At 38.1% G+C, this 19,339-nt stretch overlaps 1 protein-coding gene across 5 annotated transcripts in view; it reads left to right on the top strand.

The window, feature by feature from the left end:
- Window positions 1-19,339, top strand: part of LOC145684351 (phospholipid scramblase 1-like) — a 65,453-nt gene that overhangs the window by 24,497 nt on the left and 21,617 nt on the right. For 3 of the 5 annotated variants that reach the window (XM_081756569.1, XM_081756570.1, XM_081756568.1), the window contains exons 2-4: window positions 9,055-9,139; window positions 14,603-14,824; window positions 18,212-18,322. In XM_081756569.1, coding sequence (XP_081612695.1) covers window positions 9,091-9,139; window positions 14,603-14,824; window positions 18,212-18,322 — 382 coding nt within the window. In that variant the 5' untranslated portion in view covers window positions 9,055-9,090. Of the gene's footprint in view, window positions 1-2,044; window positions 2,254-9,054; window positions 9,140-14,602; window positions 14,825-18,211; window positions 18,323-19,339 lie in introns of those variants that run through there. The other 2 variants (XM_081756571.1, XM_081756572.1) reach the window with 2 other exon arrangements.

Here is a 19,339-nt window from a genome sequence, read left to right as displayed (position 1 = left end):
AGAAAAAAAAAAAAAAACATGATATGTATGTGCAATTTTGTCGATTCTGTGAACAAGGAAATGCCTAAACGTTTTAACGACACCGCTATTGAGGATCATCAACGGATGTCTCATCCTTTGAATTATCCACTGGATAAAAAACTGTCATGAGGATATTTGAAAACCTCTTGTTTGCTCTGATAGTGCTAGAATTAATTATGAAGGCGTCAAAAGCTTATTTAAAATCATTTATATATTTTGCAATAAATATTTATAAAAATCTAACGATTGACGCTTAAAGAACTAACATTGGGTATGAAGAAGCTTGTAGAATTATGTATTCAAGGACGTCCATGATGCCGCCCCCTTTTTTGACATTTCAAACTGTTTACGAGAGGGATATCGTAAAGATTTAATTATCATAGTAAAAAAATGAGCCTACATGTTGTTATTTGTAGTTGTTATTCCCTCCCTATGTAGTGACCATCCAGATTTAGATTTCTTTCAACGATCCTTCACTTTACAAATACCATCATTGTAGAAGTCTGCACATTGTGCTTTAAACCATTCTTCCGCCTCATGAATGACGTCATCTGTGTTATCGAAATGGCGACCACGCAACAGATTCTTCATTTAGAGAAATAAGAAAAAGTCACTGGGTGCGAGGTCAGGAAAATAAGGCGCATGCCACACGCCTTTGCTTGTCGACAGCAACTTGAGATGAATGAGCTGGTGCATTGCCAGCAAGGAGAATGCCTTTCGAGAGCATGCCGCGGCGTTTCGTTTTCAGAACATGGCGCAATTTGTCCGGGAGATTGCTTACCAGTGACAGTTTGTCTTTTTGCAAGGTAATCTGTGAGGATTACCCCACGAGAATACCTCCCCCCCCAAAAACTGACATGAGCTTCCCCCTGACTTTAGCATCTTTGCGTTTTCGGGATAAGGGGGAATCGACATGCTTCTACTGCATGCTCATCGTTTTGGTCTCCGGATCATATTGATATATCCATGTTTCATCCATGGTTACCAGACGCCCGAAAAATCCTCTTCCTCTTCTAAAAGGATCAGCATTTGTTGGGAAAGGTCACTCCGTGCTTGCTTCTGAAAAGGTATCAGCAAACAAGGAACCCAGTCCGCAGATACCTTAGACATGTGAAGTTCGTCATGGATAATTTTCCACATACAACCGTAACCGAGACTAGTCTCATTCATAATCGTTCGATAGTTACACGTCTGTCTTCGAGGATTAAACACTCCACTTCCTTTACAGTGACTGCATCGTCCGTCTGGAATTGTGTTCCAGGTCTTGGTTCGTCTGTCAGGGACGTAATGACCAGTTTGGAACTTCTTTTCTACTTAACAATGTTATCATAAGATGGATAATCATCGCCATGCAGAGCCTTCATCTGATCATGAATTTGTCTGGCATTATTACTCTGCAAATGCAGGAACTTTTAGCACACTACGAGCCTCAATTTTATCCATCTTGCACTTTAATCACTTTTGGGACACTTCGTAATAATAAAAAAAAAAAAAAGCTAATTTTCTTATGCACATAAGAACCAAACATGCCACTGACAAAATTTAATCATCATATTTTAATAACTTCCTGGTGTAATTTATTATAACCCCTCGTATATAGCGAGCCAGTTGAATTGGAATTATTTTATTAAATGTTCAAGTTTTGTTTTGCTATAAAAGAAGAAACGAATTTAGCATTTAATCTTTGACAAACACATTTGTTGTTTTATATAAGAAAGAAACAAAAGTAACTATTACTTCTTTCTGTTTGTATGTTTAGAATAAATCGAAGATAGACATTTTTTTAAAAAACATCAATATACTTTTTTTAAAATCAATATCTAGTTACAGCGCGTATTTATGGGTCGATTCATTGGCTAACAAGGTCAATGAGTTATTTACATAACGCTTGTTATTTCTGACAACACGTGGAGCGAAGCTGTTGCTGTTAGATCGAGTCTGCTTACGATAGACTGCGTTATTTTTGTGTGTTCGTGAAAGTGAATGGAGGATCTTAGTTTTATTTCGTGCTACTGCTATAATAGTTGCGGACATAAGATTTCTTTTTTCTTTGGTTCAAATCAAAGGTTTAGACGTGAAGCAGACGAGGAAATATGTGCTAGTAGCTTAGTAATGTCACAGTAATATAAAATGTATGAAATCACAAACTTCACAAGCCAACGTCTAGACTTGAAACACCCGATGAATGAAGAAACATCTGTAGCACAAACACGTGAAACAAATAATACATCCGTAAGTAGTGTTTCATTAGATTTAGGCTTTTATGTGAATATTCCTGTAATCTGAAGGTGTCTCTCTGAAGTACAAACCTCTACTTTCAACTGTCAGTGCCACTTACACGATTTCAAAAAAAGATGCCAACCTTGCAGAGTTGCCAACCTCAGAAAAAATATTATCGATTTTCTTCTTCGATCCTGAGCCCGAGTCAGACTTGGGTTGTATGTTTATTTCAAAACGCCGTAACCCGATTTTTTTTTTTTTTTTAAATACGTAATAACCCCTATGTAACTTATTATGGGTTGCGGTCGGTTTTCGGTCGTATTAAATACTTACTGAGACGCAGTTCTTGAAAAAATTCTATTCACCTGACATCTATCGAAGAGTAAAGTAACATTTTGCAGATTCATTGGTGTAATTAACTTTGAGAGTTTGACTTCAGCATGTTTGATAAAATAGTGGATTTGTTTTGAAAAAGATTTCATTTTACAGAAATTATATTGTTTGAAGGAAGTAAACTGAATGTAGAAGAAATATCAATGATTTTAGAAGAGTACAGTTTGATTCCGGCTCGGAAGATAAAATTAATGATTCAGATTTTTAGGGTGTCTAGTTAGGTCATAAAGGATACCGGTAAACTGGGAAGAAAATAAACCTCTTTGTGATGCAAAAACTGTAGATATGCTGTTTGTGTTCCAGTGTGTTTCAAACTCTATCATACTAAAACTAACTACCTATAAAAGAAAGATAAAGAACGTTATAAACATTTTTACTTCTATTGAAAAACATATGTATTTGTAAAAACAGTGTATCAATCTCACAGCCTATTGCCATGTAAATCATTAATTGATCAAAATTACATGTTTTTGAAAATATATTGTTAAGGGTACAAAAATATCCACAATATAAACATTAAGTCCTTGGTAACTCACGTTACGTAATGACGTATATTTTGAAGAATACTAACCACAAACTTAAAAGCTCCGCTTTTTAAAGGAAAGGTGTCATATTTATACAGATAATTACCAAATATCGTCATTTTATATGATACAGCAAACCTAGGAGAAAAGAAAATAGTATTGTAACTCACATTATGAATTTTTTTCCCTATATTCAAAACCTGTGATTTTTCAGTACATTTTCTTCTGTCCTGGCATAGCTATATACATGAAATTCCTGTGTAAGATAGGGACACACACAGTTTAATTATGGCAAAAATATTAAAATTTTATTTACATTTCATGACTACTTATTTTAGTGGAATATGCAGAGTCGGGTAACTCACGTTACATTTGTCAACGATCTTTTATTATTAAGTATAGCTAAGCAACATACATTTATAATAACTTGAAATAAGCAGAGTTTAATTAAGTTGAACATTGAACTTTACATTTTTTAAAAGGTCTAAAAAATCGCCAGGGTACCGGAATAAACAAGATCAGATCAGCCCAGGATCGAAAGTGTTAAAATTATAAGCCTGCCGTACGTTCCGTTAAAAAAAAAAAAAAAAAAAAGTCCCGACTTTGAATCCGAGTGTTTCGTGCCCCCGTAAACTTAGTCGGGACAAGCAAATGTCCCGTATTTTAGTCTCGCCTATCTACTGGGAACCCTGTTATTAGTGAATGAACAATAAGTTGTAACATGAAACAGCTTGGAGCATGTTATCACTACGCTACTCTCTCCAGTTTCATAGTAAGGAAACTAATAGACTAAATAGACTCTTATCACTGAGTTGCAATTATTTGTTGGGAGTTAAGGGGATCTAAGATCTTTGATTAAGTGCACAAGCTGAGCTGTTTCTAATAATACATCAGAAATGAAGTATTCTAATTTTGTATCAACAAGAATGCCTAAAAATGCACTTTTTCTTCAAGCTTGAAGTGTATCCAGATGAAAAACTCTCATGTAAATGCAAAACCTCATAGCTCTCCAGAAGCATAAAGTTTCCTGAGAACAGATTGTTCCTTACTTCTTTGTATCCGTTTCAAATAATGCAGTGAAAATGTCCAGTTGTAATAACTAAGATATTACCATTTTTTCCCTAACGTTGTAGAGTGTGTGTGTGTGTGTGTGTGTGTGTGTATACGAAAACGCAGTTTAATTAGAACAATTAGGTTGGGCAAAAGAAGAAATTAATTTTCTTTAAAAAGCACAAATCTTTGCTCTTAAGACACTTCTATTTCCGAAAATATTAAACAGAAAAATGCATATATTTCAATGCATGCGCACAGATATTCTAGGGGGAGCTGAGCCCTTCCTTGAACATGCCTGAGTTCAACACTGATGAGAGGCATCCACTAACGTCCCCCTTCAGGTGCTGTTTAGCAGTAGGCTGAAGGCTATGAAAAACACGGAAAGCAATTTTGAAAAGATTTTGGGAAAAAGTTTTTTTTTTTTTTCTAGAGCTATCAGTACTTCCAATATTACATTTTATTGTTGTATATATATAACAAATCTAGAAAGCGTCACTTTGGAAAGACTAGCTGACCATGTAGGTCACTAGCGGATCCAGAAGAATCATTTGGAGGGGGCGGTTTGCTTCCTGGAAGATGATCATAGCCTCAAAGTAACCAGAATTTCAATTTGGAAAAATGGGACACTGATGAATCCGGGGCTGGAGGGGGGTGTAAACTTGATTACCAGATTATATTTTATGACCCGAATATATTTTATGACCCGAATTTGTAAGCTTTTTTAAAAAAAATAAATTATATTTTTTTCTCTAGATTTAAATTAAATACGCACTTCCGTTTCGGAGGCGTGGCGGTATCATGATTCACTTCACACTTAGTCACCGCGATTTATCAGATGCGCTGTATTGGACAGTACTTACACAAAAGAAAGTGCTATATTGACGATGGCATTTGTCCTGTCATCTGTTATCTGCCACGAAGCCTGTCCCATTTCTCCTTTGTGTATATAAATATAGCTTCCCTTTGTTTCACTAAAGTGATCGCAAGAAAACATGAAGCTTGACATAAAGCTATCAATTTCATTATCCAATAGAATGAGAGGGTATGTTCCGGTCGTCGATCCGTATCCATGACTTTTTTTTCAGTGCCCCTCTGAGAGGGACATCATCTTTGATCTCTGGCGCTATGCGAATAACATTTCCTGAGGGCAAGGTGTTGAATTTCCGTTACGTTTCGTTTTTCACCATGATTTCAGTTTGTCAACATTGTTGACATTTTATTAAGTGCATGTTAAGATTGCGGCTATATAAATCGTACCAAAATCATCTGATGTATCAAAGGTGAAGAAAACATTTCTATGATTGGTATAGAACCCAGGATTCACGAGGAGTTGGGGAGTCACTGACTGATAAACTTTGACACCCATGGAATTGTTCATTTCTCAAGAAAAGCTCCCAACTGTACTCAATTGATGTATTTAAAGATGAATGTGTAAGGAATTCAATTTCTGGTACATCCAGGAATTTTCCACTTAAACAAGAGAGAGCAAGAAGACAAATATAGGACATTATTTATTAGAAAAGTATAGACCTCTGTACATAGAGTATTTTGATTTGTTGTTTGGGTTTAACGTTCCACGGTAATGACATGACGGCTAAAGAAGACATGCACTTACTGATTATAGTGGAATTCGAACCACCTTTTTCGTTAAAATGCACCCTTACCGGGAATCAAACCCGGGACCATGAGCACCGTATAGGGTATTTTGTCCGAATACTCCGCTTTTGCAGTGGTATAATTAAGTATGTAAAGAAAAAAACGCATTAGACCAGATTAGGAACAGAGGGTTGGAAATTGGCTCTATTAGGTAATTTCTTAAAACTAGCATTTAGAAACATGTATAATTATAGTTATGCTTACAACAACAATAAAAGTATATTATAGTAACCTTCGCTTCGGTGAGATTTCGCTCCCAGACCCCCAATTTGTTCGGAATACGGCTTCGCACAATATAGCAAATGCTTCTACGTGGTACTCTGGCACTATATTTCGCGTTCTCCCTTCTGTCTTTCATATAGAATTGGATTGAGCTAAAACGCTGTCACGAAATTCAAACACCTCACAAACATTTTAGTGAACCCTCACCTCTGTTCTAGCCCTTCTATGTTAAGTGGCAAAAAATGCTCAAATCCATATTTCATTATTTTAAATGAATAATCAAACTAGCAACTTTCATATATCTAGCCGTAAGTAATCCCGAGATATAGGCATCTTATAATAATAATAATAATAAGAAGAAGAAGAAGAATAAGAAGAAGAATACAAAAACGCTGAAATATGTATTGAATTGTTTTAAGTGAGAAGTCCATATACCAAATTCCATGTTTCTAACCTACAGAGATTCTTAGATATCTTATTATAATAATTGCAATCCCCGTCCCCTTTTCTTTCCACCTCTTTTCCCCATTTTACTAAAGTATTAAAAATGTTAAAACGTGTGTCAAATTACTTTAAATGAGAAATCCAAATCCAAATTTCAAGTCTCTAACCTTAAGGGATTTGGAGAGATTACCATCTTATTAAAATAATTTCCTCCCCTTTCCCCCTTCCTTTCTTTGAATTTCCCAAAAATCCTTCCTTAGTGGTATCCTAGATCACAAATCCTATCTACTGTCCGAATTTCAAGTTTCTAGCTTAAGTGGTTTGGCCTGTGCGAAGATCAGGAGCAGAACAGCTTGTAAGCTTGTATTATTTCCCAAGAAAAGATGAAATGCCATTAAAAGTCACAATGAATGTTTCCGTGTTGAACCTCAAAAGTCACAGTTCTTTGTTGATGTATTATCTAGCGAGAGTACCTTTGATCTTTGATGCATGAGGTTCTGTGGTTTGATACCCGGTGAGTGAACATCGAACGCACTACAGTGGTTCAGATCCAACTTTAAACTCTGGCTCTCGTTCTGTAAAGCATCACTTTTGATGAACGATGCATATACATATCAATCAATCACCAACCTAAAAGTCTCATCTCTGATTTAGAGAGCTTTACAGTAAGGAGCGCTGAATATTCTATATTTCTCTTTATTCAAGGTAAAGGTAATTGAAGTTTCAGGTTTTGAATTCCATCCCCACATTTTTTTTTCTAGGACACAATTTTAAAATATAATTTTTAGTTCATAGAGTGAGCCGTCTTTCCTTATTCCTACAGCTGTTCGTTCAACGTATGAATCATTCTCTCTCGTTTGCGGCTCATGGTAACCGTCCCAAGGAACTAGGGACAGACGTATTCACAATTCAAATATGTTTGTATTAAGTACCATTAAGTATCACACATTTTGATTATACTCTACTAGGGTTGTTACACAGATTGGATCGTCCGGGAAAAGACAATATTTGTATTTCCGAACGATACATGCTGGAAGTAGAAGACCTTTGGGGGGGGGCGGTCGCCCCCTCCGCCCCCCACGTGGATCCGCCAGTGATGTAGGTCAAACCGACACTATCTCAGCGTCATTTGATTGTTTTTAGCATTTGGTCATTAGTTTATACAAGAAGTGGACACACAAACTCGGCCCATTGTTGAGACTGTGGCTAATCATGAGAAATTTAGTTCAGTGTTGTTCTATATATATATATATATATATATATATATATATATATATATATATATATATATATATATATATATAATGTGTGTGCATTATTGATGGTTTTATCATAACAATTGTGAGCTCAACGAGTCCTTAAGTTCGCAGTCTTTTCCTACGTTTTAGGATTTTCTGCAATCTTGTAGCTATATTCACCCATACACAGCGAAGCAATATTTTTTTAAAAATATATAAATAAATGTGTATGTATAAACTATAAAAATATTACTAATAATAATTAATAAACAAAAGACTAAATAAATATTAAAAATAAGTAAATGAATTGTACCATCTATCTTTACGTTGCAAAGAATTTGAATATATAAAGAAAAATCAATTTTCTCTCGAATGGACTCTTCACACACTCTCACCTTTGGTCTCAGGGTCGATTCGCGGTAAGGACACAACAGATCAGAAAGATCACCCTGGGTGAGTTTTCTCCTACGTTTCTTCATTCACATCAGGCAAATGCCGGGATGGTACCCAACATGAAGGTCCCAGGTCGCTTCCTTCTTTCCCCCCCATTCGTTTTCTCTTCACTTCTTCGGGTAATGTGATTGCTAAAGGACGTAATACACCACGGACTAAAAGGGTAATAGATGGCGAAAGCTCAAATATAAAACCTTGGGGGGGGGGGGTTCTCAGTGGTAGAGCGTTTACCTCCGTTGCTTGGAGTCCCTAGTTCGATCCCAGCTTGCGCCGTTTGGACTTTGTGGTGGACAAACACCGTGCTCGTGGGTTTTCTCAGGGTTCTTCCGTTTCTTCCTACTTTCTTCATTCCACCATTTCATTAATTACTCATCATCACCGTCTCCTTTAGCCTAACCGGCATAACCGTGGGATGTAAAACCTAAAAGATTTTCAAATATAAAACCTAATTCCTTGCACCCTGTTTCTGATGTGAAAGGAAGGTATGTATCTCTGGCTGTCTGGCATATTCATGTCCTATTGAATGAAATACCGGGTTATTATTTAGTACACTTTATGCGATATTATCTTTGCCTTCCCATTTTTGCACATAACAATATTCTTCCCTTCGTTCATCTGTATCCCTACAATGAGATAAAATACGTTCATCTTCTTCCTTTCCGCAAAAAGCACATAGTGTGGTCCACTGCTTTTTTTCATTGCTTCCACTTTCTCCTTCCCAATCGGAACATTGTTACCCTTCCCTTCAGTGTTTAAATAATGTACAATGTACTGTGTTTAGATAATGTAATAAAATTTCATTTAACGTATATCCTTCTGCTTTATTTCAGATATAGAGGAATTCTTTCTGCTTAGAAAAGTGAAAAATGTCGAACCCACTGCCAAATCAACCAAACTACCCTCCATCCTACGGTGGTAAGTGCAGTTCTGTTACATATTTAAGTCTTCCATATAGAACATCGAAATTCAATTTAGTATAAATTGTTTCGAATTTGATAGACCATTTCTTACTATTGTTAAAGTTGCCACTCGATTAATCTAGCTTCAGTTGTTTTGTCTAGTTTCTTTTGGTTTTCAGCGAGCAGTTTATGACTGAGGAACATGTTCTTACGGTGAAGATATTCTACTAAAGTGGCCAGCAAGGCCGTGCGATCACATACCCTATTATTTCTTGTTATGACAGATTTATGGAGATTTGTGAAAATGACAGGTGTACGCCAACACATTACACATCCTTTTGAGAGTGAACCCGAAAATCATACGCTTGATTGGAGGCATTGGAACCAATATCTGCAATAACTTTGTAAAGCATGTAAAATCGTAGCTGTGTAAAGCATGTAAATACATACTCACGTCAGTTGGGGTGTATATATGCCTAACATTGTATTTGCTGCGTAAATGGGAGATGTTACTGATTACTGGTATATAAAATATAACCATTTTCATGAAGCTTTGCCTATTTTTTGAAAAATCTTATTTGTTGTTCTATAATGAACATCGTACAGTTCAAGCAAATTTGGCCTAATTCGCGTTATATCTAACGACCTCATCAGGAAGGAAATATCATTTCTATAGAAGATCTGATTTTCCATACTTATACATAAATGACAGAAACTTACATACAAAAGCCACATTTATTTTAAGTGTCTTCATCCCGGCGAAATTAAAATACCGCTAATTTTACAGTAATTATGTGATATCTTCAAATAGATAAAAGATAATTGAAATATGGAACAAGAGCGCCCTGGAGAATATTATTTTGCGTGAGGTACCGTTATCACAAGTCACCTAGTGGCTTTCCGTTTTCAGCTGTTCAGAAACGCGAAAATAAATGCCGATTTTCAAGATGGCTCGAAATCGAAGGCAGATAAGTGAGTCGTGATAACGTTTTCTCATGTAAAATGATATTGTCTAGGGCGCTCTTGTTCCACATTTCGATTATCTTTTATCTATTTGAAGATATCACATAATTAATGTAAAATTAGCGGTATTTTAATTTCGCCGGGATGAAGACTCTTAAATAACTATAACAAAATATTTCAAATATTCAGAAAAAAAGAAAAAAAACTTACAGCAAAGAAATTACTACAATCATATTAACAACACAATGAACAACTAAGTTTGCTAAAAAAAAAAATACTCATTTCAAATAACTATAAGAAAAGATATTTCAAATATACAATTTAGTAACTATACAGTATGAATACACAGTCTTCCAGCAGCAGACATAACATCAGCCTTTATCAAAAACGCAACATCACAAATTTACTATATCACATTCACCTCTACGCGGTGAATGCTTCTGAATCACTGGAAGACCATGTATTCCAAGCGGTACAACTTGGTTGGCCGTGAAGCGAAGAAGGTATAAAGTGCATTTTTCACCGCTACTAAGGACTTGAACTTTCGTTCTCGAAGGCGATTGTCCAGAGAATGGAACAGGGGATAATCCGACGGTGCAATGTCCAGGGAGTATGGCGGATGCAATATTGTTTCCTATCCAAGACGTAGAGTGGTATCCCGGGTCATCCTCTCCACGTGGAGCTTAGCGTTGTTCTGTAACAGGAGGATCTCTTTCCGATTCAGAAGTGCTGGCTCCAGAGTTTGAGTTTTTCTTGAACACGGCTCAACTGCTGACAGTGCACAGTTGCAGTGATGCTCTGACCATCTGGTAGCACTTTCTGATGCTCGATACCGAGAGCAGTCCCACCAAACACACACGATAACCTTCTTCTGGTGCAGTGCTGGTTTCGGCTGCTATCAAAGCTGTTCATGGGATGCTGAACAATGATTGCGCCGTGGAGCTTCGTACAGGACCCACTTCTCATCACATGTCAACATCCTGTCCAGAAATCGCTCCTTTCTCAGACGAGACAGCAAAGAAAACATAGGTGCTTGCATTGCCTTCTGGCCCGGAGTTAAATCATGTGAGACCCATTGACCCAACTTGTAGTGCTTCCCAAGTTGATGGAGATGTTGGCGAATGATTTCTCCACTCACACTAAATTGTAGTCGCAGTTCCTTACATGTCTGGCCAAGGTTCGCCATAATTGTTGCTGAAGATCTTCATTTTGTATATGTGTTGGTCTTCCGGCACGTGCTGTGTCTTCGAGTGTTTCGTCATCGTGCTTAAACTTGTTAAACCACCACTGCACTGTCCACGTAGTTACGACACACTCAACAAAGGCCTGCCATATCTTCCGCCCTGCTGCAGCGGAATCTGATCCCAGTTTGAACTCGTACAGCATACACGCCCTTATGACGCTCCGTGGAGGTCCCATGTTCACTCTGTCCTTACGCAAGTTCACGATGTAACTGAAGTGCCACAACCAGATAGTATGTTGGATACACCCATACCAACCTTCGTTTATCTCCATTCGCATTCAACTCATGGTGTGAGGACTAATTGAACACAGACCTCCACAGAAGCGACATAACTTTCTTGGTACCTTTTTATATTTGCACATACAAAGTCACATATGGATTTATAAATGCTCTTAGCGGTTGGCCAAGAAGTAAACAAATAGCTTCTTCCATCATACTTTGCGGTCGGATATATCATATTCATCCTCTACATTTGTATCGATTATCATGCTGTTTTCATTTTTATTGTAGGCCTATCTCATTTTATTTTTCAAGTTTGTATAATATTCATTATATCCAATAAATAGAACAAGTGAACTTCATAGAACTTAAACGGACTATTATTGCCTATAACTGCTTTTTACAGTTTACGGAAATGAACTTTTGAAACTGTACTCAAAATCTGAGTTCGGCCTATACAGGGTGTTTGAAAAAGAACTCTCTAGTTTTAAGTATAAATTTAGTTGGGAAATGAATGAAAACTTACATCAATGAGTACATATCATGAAAGAGAATTCCTTCAAATTTTGTTTAATGTTGGTAGACTTCAACGTGGGATCCATTTGTGGCCCTGCACACGTCGAGACGATATTCCACTTCTCGCCACGTATTCACCAACACTTCAGGTGTAACTGTTCCAACCGCCGCGACGATTCTTTCCCGTAAATAATTGATGTCTCTGATCTTTTCACTGTACACATTTTTTGTGGCCCCATATTTCACAAGCCAAATAACACACTGCGCTTTCTGTTGCGGAGTACACATTGTTGCTGAGTTGCTCTGCACTGCACGCCTGCCTGAATTGAACTGAGGAAACAGAGGAAACAAACGGCAGTGGTGCCGTCTGAAGGTCAAGCAGACCTACCAACTGCAGGGGAGCCAAACTTGGAGAGTTGATGAATCAAACACCACAAACTAGAATACTGTATGTCACTTTGTACAGATTCTAGGACACATTAAAACTTGGGAGTTCTTTTTTAAACACACTGTATATTCTCTCGTGGCGATATGTTAACGTACATGCTGAGGATGTGTCGCAATGAGAGCAGTGAGTAAGCGCATAAGATTTGTTTCAGCATTTGCTAAATCAACCGATTCTCCGTGTCGTTTATTGTCCCGTGTCTGTATAAGCACTTCAACTGGAGTGGGCTTTTTAAAGTAAACCTTTCACTTTCCATCTTTCGTTTCGCTATACAGTTTGTTATTCACGCAAATAATGCTGTCTGGAAAACTTCAATGCAATGTTTATATTTCATTCGATAATGTAGCACATAGTGAATCAACTCGGTTGTAATCTAACAGGAAAGTAATTGTAAGTGTTGATTTCTTGAGCTCCGTCACGGAATCGATATTTGAAAAAGAAAAAAAGAGCGCAGCATTAGCGGGAAGTAGAACAACAAGCTCGAAATTTGAATTGGGAGTTTTTTTTTTTAAACATTTGACCTTCCATTTGACCTTGATGACAGAAATTGGGACGAGCAACAATCCATTTCTCGCATGATAGGCTAATACGTAGATTGTTTTAGAAAGTAAGTCCAGTTTAACTGATAATTTTACTGAAATAGGTGTTCTTCCGCAAGGCTGTGTGTAATAACGCAAAGAGCAAGGTGACCAGACGTCCCGTTTTAGCCGGGACAGTCCCTTATTTTCAACTGTTGTCCCGCTTTTTTCTGATTCTCAAACGGGACGCTTAAATGTCCCGTGTTTAAGGAAACATGACGCAGGTGTCCCGTAATTATTCAAAATATAAATGGTCAATGCTAATTCTACACTCTTCCGTACCAACACTCATTGGGAAGGTTCAGCCGTGCCTAGAACTTCTGAATATTCAAATGAGAATTCAGTGTTCCGTGGTCCAAGTGGGAATTGAGTGGTAATTCTGATTGTTGAAGTAGTTAAAAGTATTTTTGGGTAGTACTTAAGTTAGAAACGCTGTGTTATCATTCTTACTTGTGTATTTTGTAAATTGAAAACACTTCTGAGTCCCAAAATGCAATGTGGAAGTCCCTCTCCCCCCGTCGCCGATTCGTATGCGTCCCGTTTTTATAAGTAAAAGTTCTGGTCACCTTGGCAAAGAGGAAGATTTCAACATGAGCTGAAAAATTAACATATGCTTGTGACCATCGCTATCGCTCTGGCCGAATTAAGTAAATAAACCTTAGAGAGCTACGAGCATAAGAGTGAATACATTTAAACACATTCAGAAAATTTAAGTGTGTGCGTGTCAAACAATGTATATACATAGTTATTGTCGGTAGGTTTATAGAAATAAAATTAAATCTTTGAGTTTTACGTCCCACACTTTTTCCGGCTAGGTTAAAGGAGACGGTGATGATGAGAAATGAATGAAATGGTGGAATGAAGAAAATGGGAGGAACAGGAGAATCTCGAGGAAACCCACGCACACGGTGTTTGTCCACCACAAAGTTCACTTGGCGATTTATTGAATTAATAAATCCCTTATTTATTACAGATGTCATATCATATTTGTGTGCGCGCGTGGTGGTAATGGGGAGTAAGGCATTATTGTCTTATTTTGAATTATTGCACCTTCAGACTCTACGTCCTCATGGCCTAATTTTATCCCCCCGCCCAAATATAAATTATCTAATTCGCACACTGCGGTTGGAACGATTTTGATAAGGTCTTCTTTGACATAGAGATGACGCGATTCTCTCTGCGTAGGCCTAGTACTGAAAATATTAAACTGGTTCAGTGTCATCGGATAAATTTAGAGTTTGTAGGTTTTAGGGTAGTTTGCTAGTAGATGCTTCATGAAGCGCCGGTCAATTTCTTCGGAGGTTACTGTCAAAGAATTTGAATTTGTAGCTTGCAGGATGTTTTTCTGGTGGTTGTACCACAAACTGTAGTTCAATTTCTTCGAAATTATTCGCAAACATGTATGTTTACGGTTGTTTACTGATGGCTGTATCAGGAAGCGTACTGAAGAAATACTAGTTTATAAGTTCATGATAGTTAAAATAAAAACCTAACGAATTGTTTTATTTTTTTTAGGTGGTAGTTACCCACCACATCCACCAGGTTATGCTCCACCACCTGGTTATCCACCACAAACTCAGCCAGGATATCCACCAATTGAACAGCCTGGGTATCCGCCTTCAGTACAACCAGGCCAGCCGATGTATCCAGTCCCTGGCCAGCCACCATATCCTCTTCCGGGCGGCCAACCAGGATACCCTACTCCAGGACAGCCAATAGTGACTCAGCCGACCTCAGGTACGTATTCTATAATATACATAGATATATATTCATATTAGCTAAGTCACGCAAATTTTCATTGAATTGAGTTTGTGTAGATAGGGCTATCGTTGATATTGTAAATCCACTTTTAATTTTTACACCTCTCTTCAGTTGTTTAGTGGCTAATGCGGAAGTATGTGTGCAATACGTTCCTGAATTCGATTCTCGTTGGAAGAGGATTGAACGCCACACGCCTCATGAAAGTATGGCCTTAATAAAAACTTGCTTTGGTGGTCGGATCGTTTGTAAGAATTTGACCCCGCTGATCTTACGTCCCCAGATCAGTTTCTATGGGGTTATCTGAACGGATCGTATGTACCGTGATAACAGATGAATACTGTAACACTTGCGAGCTAGAAACTCAAGTGAAATTGCAAACGTCACACAGGATGCATTGCGGACTACTGCAGCGAACATGAAGAGACGGGTTTGGCCTAAGGGACGATTCGTTTCCAATATCTGCTTTAAAGTATGCCCGAATGAAATACAACCGTTCAAAAAAATCATCAGATATAATGTCATGCTTTATTTTTGGGTTTTAATTACAAATTGTCGTACAGTTAGGGGTAAAAGTGCGGGGACGTCGTCACCAAACTTCGGAAAATACGTTCTAAAAAAATTACAATAAGGAAAGATAGGCACGGGGGATGGTATGACGTCAAGTATCCCCCTACCTTTTCAGATCCACTTTTATCCCCGCCCGCGTACAGCCATCATGTTATTGTTTTCTGATCATATACTTTTATGCTTGTTAGTAATATTATGTATATCACATTCTGTAAATGTTCCACTCGCGATTCAATTGTTTTAGTTTCAAGAATTTGGAATCTTAACATTCTTTCAGTATTATCTTTCCAAATGTAGTTTTGGTGCCGACCAAGGATCTTATAAAATAGAGGATCTGCCCTTACCACAAAATCTTGAAGCCATACGTCACAGTTTCGCCACCCCTACTCTGCCCAATCCGCCCAATAGGATCGCAATTTTTTCAGCCAACAACATGGCGGAAACGAAAGTAGCTAATCAGACGTGCCGATGCTCGGTTGTTTTTTGGCTTCATCGATTTAATAGGATGAAGATACATATGGGCAGATCCTCTATTTATAAAATCCTTGGTGGCGACCAAAACGGGCTGCTGCCATCTCGTGGCGATTTCAGGAACTACATCATGAACGGCGATATGACATCTTTTTCTATTGGGCTCATTTGTTGCCCACGTTATCGCCGGGAGAAGTGAAATCGAGTGGCGGCCGAATATGTTTTCAACCTTACTCAGATTGCTCCTGAACACAACACATTCTAGCTAAACTCTTCGCTCTTAGAAAGTAGAGCATTATATGTAGATTGTCTACCGCAGCCAGGATTGCGATTGTCGCAGATCTCTGCCAGGTTCAATATATCCAATTTTGCTATGATTGGTGTTCCGCTGCGAGGAGCATTTCGGATATCGTAATGTCCAGAATGAAAGCAACTGAACCATATTTTCGCTGTTGCATTTCATAGTGCATCTTGCCCATAATGAGCACAAATTTCTTACGGGCCTGCACAGGATTTGGGCCCTTTTCGAAATGAAATGTAGCGCAGTTTCGTGGAAGGTTATCTTATTTTCTCGGGGATAGTACTTTGCGTCTGATTATGAAAATTCCAATCCTTTTAGCACATCTACTAGTTTCAATTGCCAGCTGTCAAGGCATTAGGCTTGACGTACTGTGACTAACACTCGGAGATTTGGAATACTAACGCCATCTTGTGCGCAAGAGACTCACTGCCTTTTAGACCATTTTTTTCTCTTATGATGTATCCCTTTGTTTCAGTTGTTGATTAAGAAATAGTAACGTCAAATAACTTCCTCGTTTTGACCCCTATTTCGGTAAAACGAAGGACTTTTTCACACGGACTCATTACTTTGGGGGAATAGTCACGAACAGAAAATAATTAAGGGCGAAAGCCACGACGAAGCTGCTCCACGAAAGAGAAGAGTTACTCGGTGATAACGCATTAAAGACCGAACTGTAGTCACTGGAGTGGTTCTGGAGTTCCCTTGGAATAGAGAGGTATGATGGGGAGCCCGCTAAGTACATTGGATTCAAAGTCTTGTCTCAGTTTACAGCCCATGTTAATTCTCTATAAAGACACGAAAGACAAAAATTCACACTGAAACATATTAAAGATCGAAATATCTGGAATGAGCGCTTGGTGATAACATCTATAAGTAAGATATTTTAACCTTTTTTCTAAATTTTCGAACGGAAGATTGGTTTGATTTTTTTTTTTTTTTTTTTAAAGCTTCGATAGGATAAAATCGCTCTGTATAGAGTGTAGTGTTTGTGTCATTTCTTCTTTAATGCTGTAGAGTTAACTGTTGAGTTGATTTTAACGTCCCTTACAGCAGCGAGGCTATATGAAACGTGGACCTACTGAGTAACGTGGAATCCGAACCACATGGGTTCCCGCCGGGAATCGAACCCTGGTCTCCCACGCCAAAGGCGCGTATGCTAACTGCTTAGCCACGGATGAGCTCCTAGAGTTAACTGTGTTAGATTCTTTGAACTTTTGGAGTTGCTTTTTTAATGTAGTAATTGTACAGCGGGGGACACTTCTAAATGGTACACCTTAGCCGTAAATCTCCATATGGCTGTACCATTTAGAAGTGTCCCCCGCTGTACACTCATGTCCAAAATTATTGTCGCATGTCTATAAATATGTTGTTGTAGGAATATAATTTGATAACGAATTCGCCAGGTATTTCTTATGATGTTAGCATGTGTATAATCGGGAAAGACATGTATGTGGCAAATTTCATATCAAAAGAGCAGTAAATAAGAACAATAAAACGAAAATAAAACTTTCTTGTCCATTTAGCAACATTTCGTTTTACTCATTCTAATTTTCGTATTTATAATTCTTTTTCCATAAAATTTACCACAAATATACATTTCCCGATTCTACACATAGTATCAGTATTAAAAGTACTCTGCAAAATCATTATCAAATTATATTCTTAAAAGAAGACAGTTATACATATGCCAGGGGTGCCCACAAGGGGGGGGGGCTATGACGCAAACTGCGCCATTGAAATATTTGGGGGGGTTAAAAATCTATATAAATATGTTTGATGGGGGGGGGGGGTAAAATTAATCGAAAAGAAGATTTTTTCATGGAAGAACACCTACGGATAGACAATTGGGGGGGTGCGTCATGGACATAAGGGGGGGCACCACTGCATATGCGACAATCATTTTGAACAAAAGTGTACTTAGAGCGAATTAAGTTATTAACTTCTCCAGCATAGTACGCACGACGTACTAATTGTTAATTGTGTGTTTAAGTAACCATAATGACTCTGAACGTTTTATTTTACAGGTGGAATTTGGATGCCTATACCGCAGCAAGTCCCAAATTGTCCGCAAGGTCTGGAATACCTTTCTACAATTGACCAGCTTCTAGTTCATCAGCAAGTAGAAATTCTAGAAGGTATTTCTAATCTTTTGTTTACACGATAATTTAGCTCTTTTTTGGAATGTGACAATAAGATATGCACAAACTCGGGAGGTGATTCGTGATATGAAAAGAAGACAGTCCTCTTGTATGTTGTCAAATTCGGCGTCGTGCACGAATGACAGGGGGTGCCAATTTGGAATCGACAATTGGAATCCTGACAATTGGAACGGAACAGAAAGATAAACTGCGGGAAGTGATTCGCGACATCAACACTATAAACGTACCACATTGGCTTGACACCTAGTCTTCCGTTCCTAGCGCTGCTATCGGCAGAAGGAATTCCACTCCCTTTCTCTAAGACTGTCTAGCTTAGCAACAGCTGAACCCTTATTGGCTCAACGCGTGGGTGTGGGAGGGTGTGAGCTTTAGTTCGCATTTTTGCCACGGCTCAAGACATTTTGGCAGCACTATAGTTAAATGTGGCTATGAACATCAGCAAAGTGGTACATTTCGGCAGTGGCGCAGACAGAGATAGATTGTGCACATCTTCAGAGGCGGGTGTAGAAGGTAAAAACGGGGGGTTGGGGCAGCCAGAACGCAGATTATAATAGTTATATCATGAGTTTAGCAGAAACTTTCAAAAATATAAAAATAATAGCTTAAATTATTATTAAATTAAAATAGGGGCAAGGTCCTCCCGCCCTGGGCTAGATCCGCCACTGGGACGTATTTCTGTTCTGTTCTGTTCCAATTGTCAGGATTCAATTGTCGATTTCAAGTTGACACCCCTGTCACTCGTACACGACGCAAAATTCAGCAACATGCAACATGTTTGTGTTCTTTTGATGTGACGAATCGCCTCCCAGAGTTTGTGCACAACTTTCAGGTTCACCCTGTATATAAATCAAACTAACATCTGTTACGTTTAAGGTTAGGCAACAGAAGAAAATTTCTATGAGCACCTCCTATATTCATATTTCACTATTACATTCGGTGTTGTTGATTCTAAGATTAGTGTATCGTATTTTAATATTGGCCTCTTTGCCTATC

The sequence above is a fragment of the Thermobia domestica genome, chromosome 4 (assembly GCF_964235325.1).
Source record: "Thermobia domestica chromosome 4, izTheDome1.hap1.1, whole genome shotgun sequence".
NCBI lineage: Eukaryota > Metazoa > Arthropoda > Insecta > Zygentoma > Lepismatidae > Thermobia > Thermobia domestica.
This window is presented reverse-complemented; position numbering and strand designations above follow the sequence as displayed.